General features: G+C 47.9%; 1 protein-coding gene across 1 annotated transcript in view; it reads right to left on the bottom strand.

Moving 5' to 3' along the window:
- The window catches only part of DCDC2C (doublecortin domain containing 2C), a 149,744-nt gene that overhangs the window by 68,311 nt on the left and 65,214 nt on the right, over positions 1–16,219 (bottom strand). The window contains exons 7-9 of the mRNA XM_017541994.2: positions 12,806–12,932; positions 9,713–9,813; positions 871–939 (exon numbers count right to left, since the gene is read on the bottom strand). Coding sequence (XP_017397483.1) covers positions 871–939; positions 9,713–9,813; positions 12,806–12,932 — 297 coding nt within the window. The remainder of the gene's footprint in view (positions 1–870; positions 940–9,712; positions 9,814–12,805; positions 12,933–16,219) is intronic.

The raw sequence follows: 16,219 nt of genomic DNA, 5'->3' as shown, positions 1-16,219 counted from the left end.
GAGAATTACTTGAACCAGGACCAGGGAGGCAGAGGTTGTAGTGAGCCGAGACCGAGATCACACCACTGTACTCCAGCCTGGGCTACAGAGCGAGACTCCATCTCAAAAAAAAAAAAAAAAAACAAGAGGCTACCTCGAAAAAAAAAAAAAAAAACCAAGAGGCTACCTCGAAACAAAAATAAAGATCCAGAGACAGAATTCTGAAAACAAGGTCCTCAAAGTCTACTTCTTAGCTAAAAAATGTGTATTTAAAATAAATTCTGTTTTCCCAATAGACATATTTTATGTGGACGATGAGTTGCAGAATCTCATAAAGGACCACAGACACACTCTCCCTGGGTGGAGGAAGTTTCCAGGACACCCAGATAGGAAGAAGAGCAAGCCAAGCGTCCCGCGCTAGTTCCCGCTGCCATGTGCGCACGTGCGCCGCAAGCCCTCACCCTCTCGCTGGCCAGCAGGACCAGCTACTGACACTGCACCTCGAACCACACAAGCCAGCACCCCGGATGCCCACACCACACAGCCACCTGCACACCTGCTGCCTTCCTTCACCCTCCCTGACATTCCCTACTAAAAGTACTATCTTGAAACTTTCTGGGAAAAAGTTTTCAGGTTTATGACTAGAGGTACAGTGGAAAGTAATTAGGACAGGTAGAGATGTGATTAAAATGACTCATGTAATTGTCTAGCACACGCTAGACAATCTTGGCCACGGCCTGCCTTGGAAAGGCACTCGCTTCCAATTCTGTGCTGGTTGGTGCTTTAGAACCAACTTGTGATCCCGGATCCTTTGACCACCACACGTGAGCTCTGTTCAATATGTTAGGTGCCTTAGATCCAGGCCATTAAAACAAAATAAAATGAACTCACCTTGTTGCCCTCAAAATCGGGGGTATTCTCATGTATCTCTTCATCTTCTTTAACTACCTCAGCTGGTCTCTGGGGAGAAAATACAGCACACTGTGTCAACGACTTATGTCGAACTCCTTTAAAAGATCAGAGAGCATGTGAAATAGTGCAACCTTTAGACCACTGCTATGGTTAGAGACGGGGAAATCACTGCAGTTTCTCCAAATACAGAATGGTGTCCACTCTGCATTTTTGCCTTTGGTTGCACCAGAAAAATGCCAACCTGCTTGGTAAAACACTGGAGAAATATCTTTCTTATAAGGAGTGGCAAGGTTGCTCCAGAGGGTCCGGTCAGCAGGTGCTTTTGTAATTCTCAGGGCCCTCTGCTCCCTGGTCAGCAGGTGCCCTCCACAGCCTGCCTGACCTCACTCCTCACACAGCAGTGGGTTCTCACTCGCCACGGTTATTCCTAGTTTTCATGGCACACTGGCAGAAGACAAGAATCTGTCCCAATCTGTGACCTGGAACCTCTCTCTGCTCCTGGGGAGAAGCAGGGGGTTCGGTGGCCAAAGACTCGACCCTCCAGGACCAACTTCCTTTATATTTCTGTAGCTGTCAGGACAGGCTGATGAGGCTGCAATAACAAGCAAAGCAAGTGTGCATGCTGCATGCCGCCACAGCCGGCCGGGGGTGTCCTGGCCCCAGTCACTCAGGAAACCCACCGATGGAGGCCCCGACGCCTCCTGATTGCAAAGGAAGAGAAGATGCGTTGTGGGAAATCACACACTGGCTCTTCACGCCCCTGCCTGGAACCACTCACCTGTCACCAGGGAAGGCAGGTGGCATGGCCACCCTGAGTTGAAGTGGGTAGAGAAGTGTACTCTCACTGTGTCACAGAGCAAAAGAACTGTCGTTAGTAATGAGCCACAAAGACCCAACGGCTCTTGCCAGCTGACCTTGAATGCAAGGACAGAGTTCCGTGGCGAGGCAAACATGTAGGTTTGTCTTCAGTGCGGCTGGTCCCATCGGCCCAGACCAAGCCTGGATGAGCACTGCCTTTCTATAGTTTATGTAGAAAAGCAGTCGCAATAAATAAAACTCTATGGGGAGTGCTCAAACCACATAAAAAATAAGCTATTCATACATACAAATGTTCATTGCAGCACTGTTTACAATAGCAAAGACCAGGAACCAACCCAAATGCCCATCAATGATAGCCTGGACAGGGAAAATGTGGCACATATACACCATGGAATACTATGCAGCCATCAAAAATGATGAGTTCGTGTCCTTTGTAGGGATGGATGAACCTGGAAACCATCATTCTCAGCAAACTGACACCAGAACAGAAAATCAAACACTGCATGTTCTCACTCATAGGCGGGTGTTGAACAATGAGAACACATGGACACTGGGAGGGGAACATCACACACTGGGGTCTGTAGGGGGGAAATAGGGGAGGGACAGTGGGGGGAGTTGGGGAGAGATAGCATGGGGAGAAGTGTCAGATATAGGTGATAGGGAGGAAGGCAGCACATCACACTGCCATGTGTGCACCTATGCAACAATCTTGCATGTTCTTCACATGTACCCCAAAACCTAAAATGCCATAAAAAATAAGCTTTTCTAAAACATGTCATTTTAAGAATCAATATAATGTCAATCAAAAACATGTTATTTTAAAGAATAATCTATGTGATGTCAATCACTGATTCATTCAGCAAGGATATCCAGGAGACCTGCCGTACTGAATACCACAGTGCCAGAAGACGCAAGTGATTGTGAGTGCTAACAAACACGGCCCTCAAGAAGGTGAGAGTCTTTTAGGGAAGACAGATATCAATTAAACAGTCACACAAACAAAGCAACGGTGACAGGCGCTACAAGGAGAGGTACATGGAACAGAAAGAGAATACAATGGTATTTAACAAACATGGGAGACCACCATTTAATAGTAATTGACTATTAATGTAAAATCTGAAGGATGAAACAATGCTAATATATAAAACCAGAAGGAAAAACCATGCCTAGCGCATGGAACAGCATGTGCCCTGTTACAGGAAGAAACACTGAGCTTCAGAGTTGCTGGGGGTCAGTGTATGCAAAGCAGGAGTGACAGCAGTGATCTAACCAAGATAGGAAGCCAGGTGGGACCACAGCGACGGTAACACAGGCAGAGAGGGGTGCAGAGATTCCAGACATGTTTAGGAGGTAAAAGTGACAGAGTCCAAGATCTGAATACGGAAGCGTGGAAGAGGTCAGTCTCAGGAATACCTCCTTTTTCTTTTGTCTTACTGAGTGGATTTGGGTGTCATTCACACATGGAGACAGGACAAGAAGAAGGTCTAAGGACAGGAGAAGAAGTCTGTGGTTGCACTGTCCCTCTGCTGAGCTTCAGTGTCTTAGGACATCACAGGAGACGTTAATTCAGCAGAGGTGCATATGTTCCTGAAGGTCACAGACACTGATGCCATGGCGATACAGAATTTTGTATCACAGAGAGGATGTCCAGAGTGAGAGGGAAAGATGCCCAGCCCTCATCCTTGCTGAACACCAGCATCTGATGGCTGGCGAGATGATCAGAAGCGTAAGAGAAGAAGGACAACGCGTGGCCGGAGAGAAAGGAAGTCAGGAGTCTTCTTTGGCAAGAGGCTCTTGCCCAAGGAAGAGAACATTGAAAGAGAGTGACCAGGAGTGCCAATGGGCGGGGAAGGTCCTGTGTGATAAGAGCTGAGGAATGTGTTGGGTTTGGTGGCATGGAGCAGAAAAGCTGTTTTGTGCCACCACAGGCAGAAGAAGAGGGGAGAAAATGGAGAAAGTGGGGAGACGCTCCCCGCAGACCAGCTCCACGCGAGAGGGGAGAGAGACACGCTCTAAGAGGACTGAGACCAAGGGAAGGTCGTTTTTATTCATAACAAGAGTGCTTTCCACGAGCTCACATGCCAACCAGAAGGACTTGGGCATGGCAGAAGCTAAAGATACCAAGGAGAGAAAGAGAAGTATTAAGCCGCTGATGACACGCAGTTCCTGAGAGGCTCTGAGCGGGACGGGGTCCAGCGTCTGGGAGGAGGGGAGGTATGGGTAGGAAAGGATGGACCTCTCCTTCCACGATGAAGGAGGGGCAGATGGCACAGATCAAACATCCTGTACAGACACTGACAGCTGCCTGGCTCACAGCCACCCTCACCTTGCTCCTCACTTAGAAATAAAATTCGGCCAGGCGCAGTGGCTTAAGCCTGTAATCCCAGCACTTTGGGAGGCAGAGGCAGGTGGGTCACCTGAGGTCAAGAGTTCAAGATCAGCCTGACTAACATGGTGAAGCCCCATCTCTACCAATTACAAAAAATTAGCTGGCCGCGATGGTGCATGCCTACAATCCCAGCTACTTGGGAAGCTGAGACGGGAGAATCGCTTGAACCCGGGAGGAAGATATTGCAGTGAGCGGAGATTGCATCACTGTACTCCAGTCTGGGCAACAAGAGCAAAGCTCCATCTCAACAAAAAAAGAAAAAAAAAAAAATCCAGGAGTGCCTGGTCTCCTTTCCAGACACGAGAGGTAAAGGTTGAATTCCTGTAAACCACCAGAGGTCAGTCGCCTCTCCCTGGCTAGGGACAAGATAGGCATAGACAGGCGGTAACTTTCAGAGGGGTCTTTGGGAAAGCCTTTCCTCCCTGTTTAAATGGCACGGTCTCTCTACTCTCCCCAGATTTCACATGTCTCAGTGTGCCAGCAGAGACTGCCACCTTGAGATCATGAGGAGACAACCCCAAGGGCAAAGGTGAAGGCACAGAGGGACACAGTGGAAGAACGGGGTGCCCAGCTACTCTCCGAGGCTCGAGGGGACCAACCCCAGAGCCTCTCGCACACAGAAGGCTTGAGTCCTTCTGTTCCGTGGCCTGATAAATGTTCCTGATTGTCAAGCCACTTCTTTTCAAGTTTCCCATTCTTCATAGCCAAAACATCCGTACAGATATAGTAGCTAATTATACTTTTAATTTATTCATTAAAGCCAGTACCCCAGGGACCCAGGTGGCCTCCATCTGAGTTACTCTACACACCTAAAAGTGCCAAAGCCTTAAAGCTTCACTAGGTTTTTTCTAATTAAACAATTCACAGATTACCCAAGTTTAGATTGACCTTCTCCTAATTAGTCCCAATTATTTCGGTCTCACTTTGGTGGGTGACTTATTCTTATCTCTTTCTCCAGAGGGAAATGCATCACACCCCCGGGAGGCACAGTGCAGGGAGCACTGCCCTAGTTGCTATTTGAGAATCCAAGGAAAGATACTCTCCTTTTGCACTGACTCTTTGATACTCTCTAAAAATAACCAAATTTTAGAAGAGTAGAAATGGACCCAATCTTTTGTGACTTCAGTCAAACCCTGCTTCTCACGCCTCAGCTGGAGACCTGGGGTTCGCACAGCCTACTTGCCACCTGGGGAATGATGAAGCAGACTGCTCTGCTAACATGGAATTGGCCATGTTCAGAGTAAATTCTAGAGGATTTCCCCAAGAAAGGAATCGCAGCTGAGTGTCCTGGGCTCGGCAGGGCTTCCGATTATACACATTTCCCCACCTTCTTAAAGTAGTTACAAAAATAAATATAATCTTATCACTGGCAGAAGACATTGCTTTTGTAAAAATGTAATACTTAAATCAGAATTTCAACATTCATGTTTTAACACGTGGGTGCCATTTTTCGCATGGATTATAACTGCAAAAATGTGTTCCTTAACACTGGGGTGACATGACTTGAGACGTTAGTGTAAAACTTCACCGCACTCTGAGAAGGAGCGCTTATGAGGCAGCAGGCACACAGGCAGGCACCTCTGCCCATCTCCAAACTCCTCCGCTGTTGGAAATGGTGGGGGAGGGGTGGATGCCAAGGGATACGCTACCTGCTGTATAACCAAAGAGAAAGAAAAGTTTGAAAATAAATTATAATTTCTTAAAAATAAAAACCCAAGAAAGGAAGGAATGCATCCCAGGACGGGAAAAAAGTGTTGTTAAAGATTGGCGATTATCCAAGACACACCACCAGCGAATCGCCCTCTCTCTGACAGCCGGCCACGCCCCAGAGATTCCACCGCCCCCCCCACCCACCCTCTGCCTCTTGCTCCCATTCCAGCTCCCACAAGCTAAGCCTTCTGTCCTCTTCACAAGCACTTGGTTCAGGACAAATGAGTTTCCGTGATGCTGAAGCTTCCCCACTCTATGACCCAGGTAACTGAGCTCACTGATTGACTCAAGGTACCACTTCCCTAACGCAGAACCCCAATCTTGATCCTCTCATGAGCCACAGATGCGCATTCACAGAATTCTTTGAGGGTCTCCGTGTCAAGTCTGTGCTACAAGATGAGCTTTCCAAACAGCCAGGAGCCCTGGGACGCCGGTGTGAACCTCCCAATACCTGCAGGTAAGCCACGGGCTCTGCAGAAATCCCTTGGGTCTCGGTTCATAGACACCCGAGTAACAGAAGCTGGTGGACAGAAAAGTGACTGGTGTGATTAAAAGTATGTGTTGCTCTGGGAGTAAATAAATTAAAAAACAATTGAAGGCCGGTCAAGAAAAATGAGAACATTCTAGAAATCCAAGTACAGGTCAAAATACACAATGAACAGTCATCTTGCACTGTCAGGACGACCAACACCCAACACCACCAGCGACCAGGCTTCCCAGCTGAGCCTCCGACCCTCCTTGCCCACACTCAGTGAGGCCAGGCTCCACTCTGTCCTCCCTGCACAGCTATGAGATGTTCCAGAAATGACTTACAAGTACTGGGAGAAGTTCCTAGACACTGGAATAAAGGACAGGTGTCAGGAAAGGGGGCTGCGGAGTCAAAGTCTTACTTATCATCAGAAATCATAAAGATAATATGACGCCCCTCCCTCTGCAGGGGCCAAGGATGGACGACATCCTTCATGTATCCAAACCCAACAATGAGAGTTTAGTGACAGATACCGAAGTTGCCACAGGAAAACCGAAGTGTCCTCCCACATCGATGTTCTCTCCAGGAATGCTCAGGTGCTGTGCAGTTAGTGTTGCCGACCACGAAGCTACGGCCTGGAATTTAGAGGACTCTGCATTCTCGAGGTTCCCTTCTTCAATCTAGAAGGCTTGACTCCAAATTCATACATGCACTAGTCGGGATGTGACATTTGGTGATATTTTATCTTTATAGCAGCACGACACTGGAGAAAGCAAAGTACTGCAGACACAGGAGACAGCGTGTGAGGTGCTCAGGCTAGCCCACAAAATTAAAACTAATTACTCAAAAACAAGAGACAGTATTCCAGGTTACTAAAGAAGTCAGCGCCATAAAGCATACTATCAGGGCCAAACTGTCCTTCATTAATGGCCTGGAAAGCTCTGACGGCACGGATATATGCACCTTCCCTGTGTCCATGGGGATGCCAGTCACCCTGACTCAGAGCCAAGAGCCTGCCCCACGTGCAGCACAGGGCCAGAGTGGGGCCGGGCAGCCAGGCAGCCACCTTTGTGCACAGCTGTCCAGGCAGGGACGGCTCGGACGCGGCCACCCACCCAGGCCACGACCGCCCCAGCAACAGAGGGTCTGCAGGAACCATATCCTATGTTCCTGCTCCACAGGAAGGAAGGAGGTCCTTGGACGACAGCACACAGACGGGGCCTAAACTGTGTGTCACAAGAGTCCCAGCAAGAAAAGATTCATGGGCAAATAATTAGGATTCCCCAAAAGCTCATATACAATTTTTGACTCCAGGATTTCTCAGAAACAATCACTACACTAATGTGCACCATGATTCCAAGGAGAGAGATGAGAGGGACGCTTCCCATGTGTGCTTTCCACAGGGACCTCCTTCAAAGATGCAGAACGCAGTTTGGGCAACACCGCTCTGTCTACACGGCCTGAGCTTCATGCTTTGCCTCTGTTGATCAAGCGCATGGGATTTTCTCGTATCAATTTCTGTCAGATTTCATAAACCTTTTTGGAACATCTGCTGCATGTCAGGACCTGATGAGTGAGAGATAAGCTAAGTCATCATCTCCCCTGCTGCCCCCACCAAGGTGTGCTGTGCAGGAAAGGTCCTCCCAGCACTCAGCTATCCCCAGCATCCCAGCTGACAGCAGCTCTTCCTGCTCCCGTTCTGACACACGCCACGCACGGAGGATGCAGAGGGAGGACGGGTGACCCAGCTCACTCTCAGGAGGTCTTCATGTCCACAGACAGCATCATGACTGAAAGTCTGTTTCTGTGTCGCTTAAAGCCACAGAACTTGACAGCAAGAAAGTTCCGTTCACTGAGACTTTGCCCCACCTGGTATGGAGAACTGCTACACGGAAAACTCTTCCTGGAAGCCCCTACTTCTCCTGGCTGGTGGTGGAGCGTCCCAGGGACCTGCCGGCCCTCTTCCGTCCTCCCATGTCACATGAGTGTGGGGTAACCGAATTCACTCCACAACCTCAAATACAAGGAAATCAAAATCTCCGGCCAGCAGAACTTGTGGACATGTTTATTATACGCGAGCAGTTATGACAGCAGTGCCTGCCATCCTAGGATTCCGCCAGTGCTGAAAACTCGTGTTGGACACACTCAGTCTGCAACCCGGAGAGCCCCAGCAATGTTCTAGTGACAAGGGTACATTTGGCATACGGCAGTGTACAACGTCCTAGTTTCCCCAACACTAGAAAACTCTTAAGTGGGCAATACGAAATACTTTAACTGTTAGTTTGCGTTTTCAAAAGTCAAATATTTTAGTCATTTTTGTCATGTCGAGGAAAAGAGAAAATAATACTACTAGGAATTTAGAAAATACGACAGGACTCACAGGAAAGGTACTCAAAATGCCAGAAGCTGAAGTGGGAAGCTAGAGTACTGAGATGAGGTCCGTAACATTTTTCAAATGTGTCCCCGAAAATAAGAAATACAGCAGAAGTTAAAAAACAAAGTGCCAAGGTAAGAGTGATCCACCCCGGAGAGAGGGGTGGGAAAGCTCCCTGTATACTGGGCGTCGCTGCGTTATGCTTACAGGAGCAGGGGTGGAGCCCCATCTACTTCAGAGGAATAAAAATGGAACTCTAATGCTAGCACTGACCTTTTAGAGAATACATATTCTTCGCTCAAAAACTAAGAATTGGAAATGTGCTTGTTTTGCCTTCAGGTGGGAGGTGAAGACAAGGCCGTGCGTCTCGGGAGATCATCGAGCACAATCTGCCGTCTGCCTGAGTACTGGAGACTCACCCAGGTGCAGAGCTGGGCTGGAACCCCGGCCTGACCGCATCCCTTCTCAGAACCCTGCTCCCCGCTCCTCCCTGCGGCCAGGAGAAGGGAACGGTGCCCCAGCAATCCACCACGCACCAGCGCTGGCTGCACACGCAGGCCACACAGAGACCTGTACAGAGACAGCATCCCTATCTGTGGATACGGAAACAGAGGCTCGAGGCTTCACCCCCATGCCATCGGATCACAATGTTTCTTCCATTATTCAGTCATCACTCCACAAAAACTATGAAGGCCTCCTCCATGCCAGGAGCTCTGGAAAGTACAGGACCCAGTGGTGAGCGAGGCAGCCAGCCCCTTTCCTTACGGGGTTAGGAGGTTAGTGAGGGACAGACACAAGCATCAAATAATGATGAAGCCAAATTTGCGGCCACACACAGTGAAGTGTTAAAAGGGGCCTCTCCAGCAGAACCTGTCGGGGAGGTGGGCACACAGGAGAATGCTTGACACAGGATATGAGATGAGCAGTCTCTAGGAGGAGTGCAGAACATTCTAGAGTCCAGAGAGAATTTGCAGGGAGAGGGTTAAGGAGGATGCTGAGGCAGGCAGGAGCTGAACAGAAGGGAGTAAAGACCCCAAGGACCTCGGTCCCCGACACCCACCTGGTCCACAGGCACCTCCAGCTGCACGTGGCCGTCCTCTTTGACCTCCAGCGCTCCTTGGGTTTCCTTGCTAGGAGTTGGTGCTTTATACACATCACCTTCTGGGGAAAAATCACACAAACTTTCCAAACCCATGGAGAAACGAGTCCACTGCACATTTTCTGACCCAAACCCAAGTTACAAAGCCAGGCATCCTGGAGCTTCCTGCGTTGCCAGGCAGGCCACCTGGCCAGGGGTCCCAGACCCTGTCCGCCTCACCCCGTTTCCATCTCGCCCTTGCTGTTTGCATCTGCCGAGGTACTCATCATTTTAGCCCCATCTGCTTTTGTCTCTGTCTCTATGAAGGCCCTGGACCCTGAAAGTCATGGCACTGCTGTGGCCACTGACACTGTAGTCAGTCCACGAGATGAAATACAGGGAAGACCTCTGTCCAATAAGCCTGTGTCCAGTTAATTCAGTTAGAAATAAATACACGCAAAGTAACCCCACTGGACAGCAAAGTAATAGGATAAATTTTAAGAAAATGCAGCTTTGGATGGGCACAGTGGCTCACGCCTGTAATCCCAACGCTTTGGGAGGTGGAGGTGGATGGATCACCTGGGGTCAGGAGTTCGAGACCAGCCTAGTCAAAATGATGAAACCACATCTCTATTAAAAATACAAAAACTAGCCAGACATGGTGGCAGGTGACTGTAATCCCAGCTACTCAGGAGGCTGAGGCAGGAGAACTGCTTGAACCTGGGAGGCGGAGGCTGCAATGAGCCGAGATCACACCATTGTACTGCAGCCTGGGGGACAAGAGTGAAACTCCGTCTGAAAGCAAGAAAGAGAGAGAGAGAGAGAGAGAAGAAGGAGGGGAAGAGGAGGAGGAGGAGGGAAAGAGGAGGAGAAGAGGAGGAGGAGGAAGAAGAGGAGGAAGAGTAGGAGGAGGAGGAGAAAAAGGAGAAGCAGAAGAGAGCAGCTTCATTGCTTCTTATTTAACAACAGGGTTCAAACAACCAGGTGCTAAAGCTGTATACTATGAGGTAGTTAACTTAATGGATTGCTAGAAATCATTTTAATCGCATCACAATCAGATGCATTAAATGCTTATAAAATTCCAAGATTCTTGAAAAGTTGATTCTCACCTTAATAGAAGCAATAGGTGAGAGCAGAAGAAAAAGAAGTCAGCCAGCCGGTTCCTTCAACATCCGAAAAGATGTTACTGCGGCCACTGGCAAGCACGATCATCCAAAACCAGAAACTCTGATGCAGACTCGTTCATTTCTCAGCCATGAGTCCTGGGCCTGCCTCAGCCTCACCTGGCCCATTCTCGCCCTTCTCCCCCTTCCCAGCCCTCAGCCCCAGGAGAACTGACCCTAGAGTCCTGAATTGAGCCAGAGGAGCCCCTACTCTTGTGGGTAACAGACTAGAAGGTGAGAAGGGGCAGGGAAGTGACATTCATTGGGAGCCCACTGTGTCCCAGGCATTTGATATTTAAAGTTCATGGCCATCCCCAAACAAACTTATTATGCTTATGTTCAATAAGGAGTTGGCCCACAGTTACATGCTCTGTGAGGGCCACAGCTGGGATCCATGGCCACATCCTAGCACCAGGCTGCCTTGCAGATGGAAGGCCTGTGTGCCGGGCAGCCCCTGCTGCTTGGGTGGGATGTACATTGCCAAGGAATAGATTTTATATACAATAACCAAATTTTCTATTACGCTTGATATATAGTAATATGTCAAGTGGAGTGGGTTCCGCAGGCTTTGGTCGAAGAGCCGCCTGTCCAATCTCCTGCCTACATGCTCACACACCTGCTTCGTTGCCTCATAACCCCATAACCCTAACCGTAACCCTAACCCTACATGTATGAGCACGTAGGCCACTCTCCAACCTATGGACTCATGCACCTGCCTCGCCTCCCCATGGCCCAGGCATTCATTGTGGAGTGGGAAGGGCCAGGAGGGGAAAGCAGCCATAGGAATCTTTAGGGGATATCCAGGTTTATAGCTGAGAAGTAGAGAGAGGAGCAACAGAAGGAGCTAAGAGGTCATGAGGGTGCGAAGCAGAGAAAACCTGAGAGGTGTCAGAAGGTAACAGAAGCCAAAGTGGGCTGAGTGCAGTCGCTTACACCTGTCATCCCAGCGTTTTGGGAGGCTGAGGCAGGCAGATCACTTGAGATCAGGAGTTCAAGACCAGCCTGGACAACATGGCAAAACCCTGTCTCTACTAAAAATACAAAAAAATAGCTGGGTGTGGTGGCAGGTGCCTGTAGTCCCAGCTACTTGGGAGGCTGAGGCACAAAAATCACTTGAACCGGGGAGCTGGAGGTCACAGTGAGCTGAGATCACGCCACTGCACTCCTGTCTGGGCAACAGAACAAGATACCATCTCAAAATAAATGAAAAGAAGAAGCCAAGATGGGAGGAAGGGTATTTAGGAAAAACCACTTCCAAAAACGTTCAGCCACTGCAGAGACGGGCAGGAAAGCCTCTCCGACCACCTTGGTTCCTCGTCCATAACCAGCCGCATGACTCAGTCTCTTACTAAGTATCCTATATACGCATAAATGAGACAGGACCTGAAAGTGCCTACTCAGAGCTGGGCACCCAGTAGGAGCTCAGTGAGTGTTAGTAATGGTAGCAGAGTGGTAGCAAATAGACCTAAGAGCACTTTCCATATTACCTCATTTGGAATCTAGCTCTGAAGATCCATCTTTTAAATATCTCCTATACTCAAAAAGTACAGCTAAACAATCTAGGTGGTTTCTGTCTTCATATTTCTCCCAAAAGATAGATTTGTGTGTGGCTGTCTATGTCATCAGTCCTCAGGGGGAAGATTCTCAGTCCTGATGGAAACTGATTTGAAACACTGTGTTTATCTTGGAGGCCCCTACTTAGGGAATCCCATTGCCTTCAGCAGTGAAATTTTGTTTTTCTGCTCTGCCCACAACTGACCTACCTACAAGCTGAACATTTTATTAATAAAGCAGATAGTTACAAGTCAAACAATATTTCTTGAGTATAAACTTTTTCTGAAAAAAAAAAAATCCCACATTCTTAGGCTGGTAACATTTCGAACTGCCTAAAGTAGAAGAAATTGCAAGTCACCTGCTCCCCTTTCGACTAAAGGCTCTACCAATGTTTTCTTCTTTTCTTCCTTGGCATGGTAAACAGAATCCTGTGTTTTAGGGGGTATGCCATCATATTTACGAGGTTCTTTTCCTTTGGCATCCACCTACAGGACAAATGAAGAAGAGAAAGTCCATTAGGAAGAGTGGGATTCAAGGAGTCCGACCAGGCTCTCTCTGTGGCCGGGAAGACACGGGCCCCTCCGAGAAAGAGCAGGAGGAGCCACAGGCACCGCCAAGAAGCCTCACTCCAAAGCAGCCTCCTCTACTCTGTCACTTGTATTCCCCGCTGAAAAGCAGCAAACATAATTCTCTCCCTCCCTCCCAGGACCTTGGCAGGCAGAGATCAATCCACTTCCTAACTGTAGGTGGCCTTCCTAAGACCTGACCAAAGAAGGGCTTGTTTTAGGGAACAAGTACTGCAAAGAGGCGCCTCTGGTTTTTTGGAGATGCTCTTTAAAGCCGAATGGAAACTGCTATTCAACGAGCATCAAAAAGCCATTCCTGCTGGAGCCTCTGAGCAGGATGAAAGGATCTGTGATGAAAATTAGCCATGCAGCGGATTCCTTTGGGGTTGCAATAAAGGAGAACTCACGTTTTTTAACCTGCAAACAATAACAACAAAGCACAACTAGAACACAAAGTGAGATGATATGCAGATACCTGCTCCTCAGATGAGGATGTCGTCACATCCTGATGAACGCGTCCAAGGTGAAAGTGTCTTCAGTGGAAAATGCATTTAATACACATAGCCGACTGCACACCGCAGTGCAGCCGTACCTGAAACCTGCTCAGAACATTTGCATTGGCCTGGAGGCGGCAAAGCTCATCTGGCATCGCCGTCTACCGCAGAGGGCACGGGGCTGGCAGGGAGCTGTGGCCGTCACTGCCCGGTGTCCCAAGAGAGTAGCCTACAGCTTTCTACTGAATGCGTGAGGCTTTCGCACCATCACACAGTCAAAAATCCTAAGTCGAGCTAAGTCAGGACTGCCTGCAATTCCCTTAGCACCATTCCAATTCTATCCCATGAACTATCTTTATAATACTGTCTTTTTTAGGTTTTCTTTTTTTTGATCTTTTCTCAAGTATTTGGAAGTGAATGGAGGCTGAAGTATATAAATAGGTATTTCTCCCGAGCTCTCTATGTCACATAAGAAATGTCAAACTAAAAACACCTGCTTCGTACCATTAATATATGGCATATGATGCAAACTACCAGGTTTTTTTGTCTTTGTGGAAATTAAGATATGAAAATAGCCCTCCAACTTTGTACATGCGACCACACAAAATGTTTCTGCCTATTTTAAGGGGTTTTCCTTAAGGGGTTGAAATTAAGTTCTTAAGTGGAAGAAATGAGATCTTAGCAGGTCATGAAAACAGAAAATGGTATATGGTGCTTGTATTTTGGCTGGGGATTGGGATTCTGAAAGTCTAGTTGATTCTTTTCAGCTTCCCTGAACTCTGGTTGTTGAGACACATTTTCCATATCTTTGGCCTCTAAGATAGACACTGTGTGTGCATTTGTGTGTGTGTGTCTGTGTGTCCTGTTATCTCTGGAATAGTACTCAAAGGACAATGACAAGCGTACATGACCCACCCTAGTAACGAGGGCACAGAAGCAGTTGTGACACAGAACACAGCACAAACAAGAACCACCCATGGTGTGACCCACTCCCACCACCCTGGGCACTGCAATGAGACACAAACGCAGGGCCCCCATCCTGACCTGGAAAGTCACCTGGAACAAAAGCAACTTTGGATGCTGCAGGATGACTGGGTGAACAGGGGACACCTTGTCATTACACCTATTTATTTCTCACCTCATACCTATCCAAGCACACGTAGGAAACGTGAGTTTTTGCAAATACCTCATTTCCATGAAATCAGGGGCAGCACAGAGTCAGACTCCTGTGAAGTCGTGGCTCAACAGTCCCTCTGCCCTGTCACTCCCAAGAGGGATGCCCGGTCACTTCCCTTGCCCTTCACACTTTACCCACAGCAGCATATGTAATCCATAGACAACTGATTGATGATGTTTGTTGTGTTTTTCTTTTACCAGCAGAAGTTTAGAGGCCACCCAAGGCAAGGATGTTGGGTTTTTTCTCCATTAACGAATTCCCAGAGCCTAGAACCATGCCTGGCACATTGCAGATACCAAGTAAATATTTGTTAACTGAACAGGTGAATAATGCCAGCACAACTGATGATATCCCACCGTTCAAATCCCGAAGGAGGTAGCCACAGCCTTGGGAGGACATCCAAACTCCTGAGCCTGGCAAAGTGGCTTTCATGCTCCAAGACCCACCTGCCTTCCTAGTTCAAGCATCCTTCCCTGCACCATACCTGTGCCCCCACAGCTCCCTTCCACCTGGAATCCCCTTCCTCACCTTCTTTTGATGGCTCATCCTCCAAACCCCAGCTCAAGCCCAGGTCTCTTTGGAGTGTTCCTATGACACCTGGACATAGCTAACCACAGTGCTAAACAGAGTCAGCTCTCAATATGTGTGTGTGTTCAATTAAGCACGCATAACAGTTGCTCAGTAAATCTCTGCTGATTTGACAAATTGAGCAGGAGGATGGAAAGAAAGTAGGGAAAGAAGAATTGAAAATCTGGCAGTCTTCAGACAAGAAATGGCAAGGCATTGATAGAGACAGATTCTGCAGGCCAGGATCTTTTTAAATATGTATTTTTTCTGAACTATTTGGGAGAAGGTGTCTTACATCATGCACCTTTGCCTCTTAGTACTTTAGTACTTAATACTGAAGACAAGTGATCTGTTTAATACTTCAGGGAGTGTTTCCTGACAACAGAAACGTCATCCCTTACATGATCACAGACAATTACCAAATTCAGGATATTCCCCTGATGCAGTGTTTTCATCTATCCTACCATCCATATTTCAATTTTGTAATTGCTCCAAAAATGTGCTTTATAGCATTTTTCACTCAAGAAAAGATCTGTTCAGGATTCAAATCACATTTAGATGCCAGGCCTCCTAAGTCTCCTTTCACCTAGAACAGCTCCTCAGACTTTGTCTCTTATGATCTTGTCATCTTTGAAGAATAGAGGCCTGTCTTGCATTGTTTTATAGAAAGATCTAGAGTTGGCTATGTGTTAGTCCATTTTTATACAGCTATGGAGAAACACCAGAAACTGGGTAATTTATGAAGAAAAAGGGGTTTCATGAACTCACATTTCCACATGTCTGGGGAGGCCTCACAATCATGGTGGAAGGTAAAGGAGGAGCAAAGGCACATCTTACATGGTGGCAGGCAAGAGAATGTGTGCAAGAGAACTGTCCTTTATGCAACCATCAGATCTCATGAGACCTACTCACCATCACAAGCACAGCATGGGAAAAACCCATCCCCATGATACACTTACCTCCTACCA

This window comes from Cebus imitator, unplaced genomic scaffold (genome assembly GCF_001604975.1).
Source record: "Cebus imitator isolate Cc_AM_T3 unplaced genomic scaffold, Cebus_imitator-1.0 Scaffold139, whole genome shotgun sequence".
In the NCBI taxonomy this organism is placed as follows: Eukaryota; Metazoa; Chordata; class Mammalia; order Primates; family Cebidae; genus Cebus; species Cebus imitator.
The sequence above is the reverse complement of the archived record's forward strand: the minus strand, read 5'-3'. Positions and strand labels throughout refer to the sequence as shown.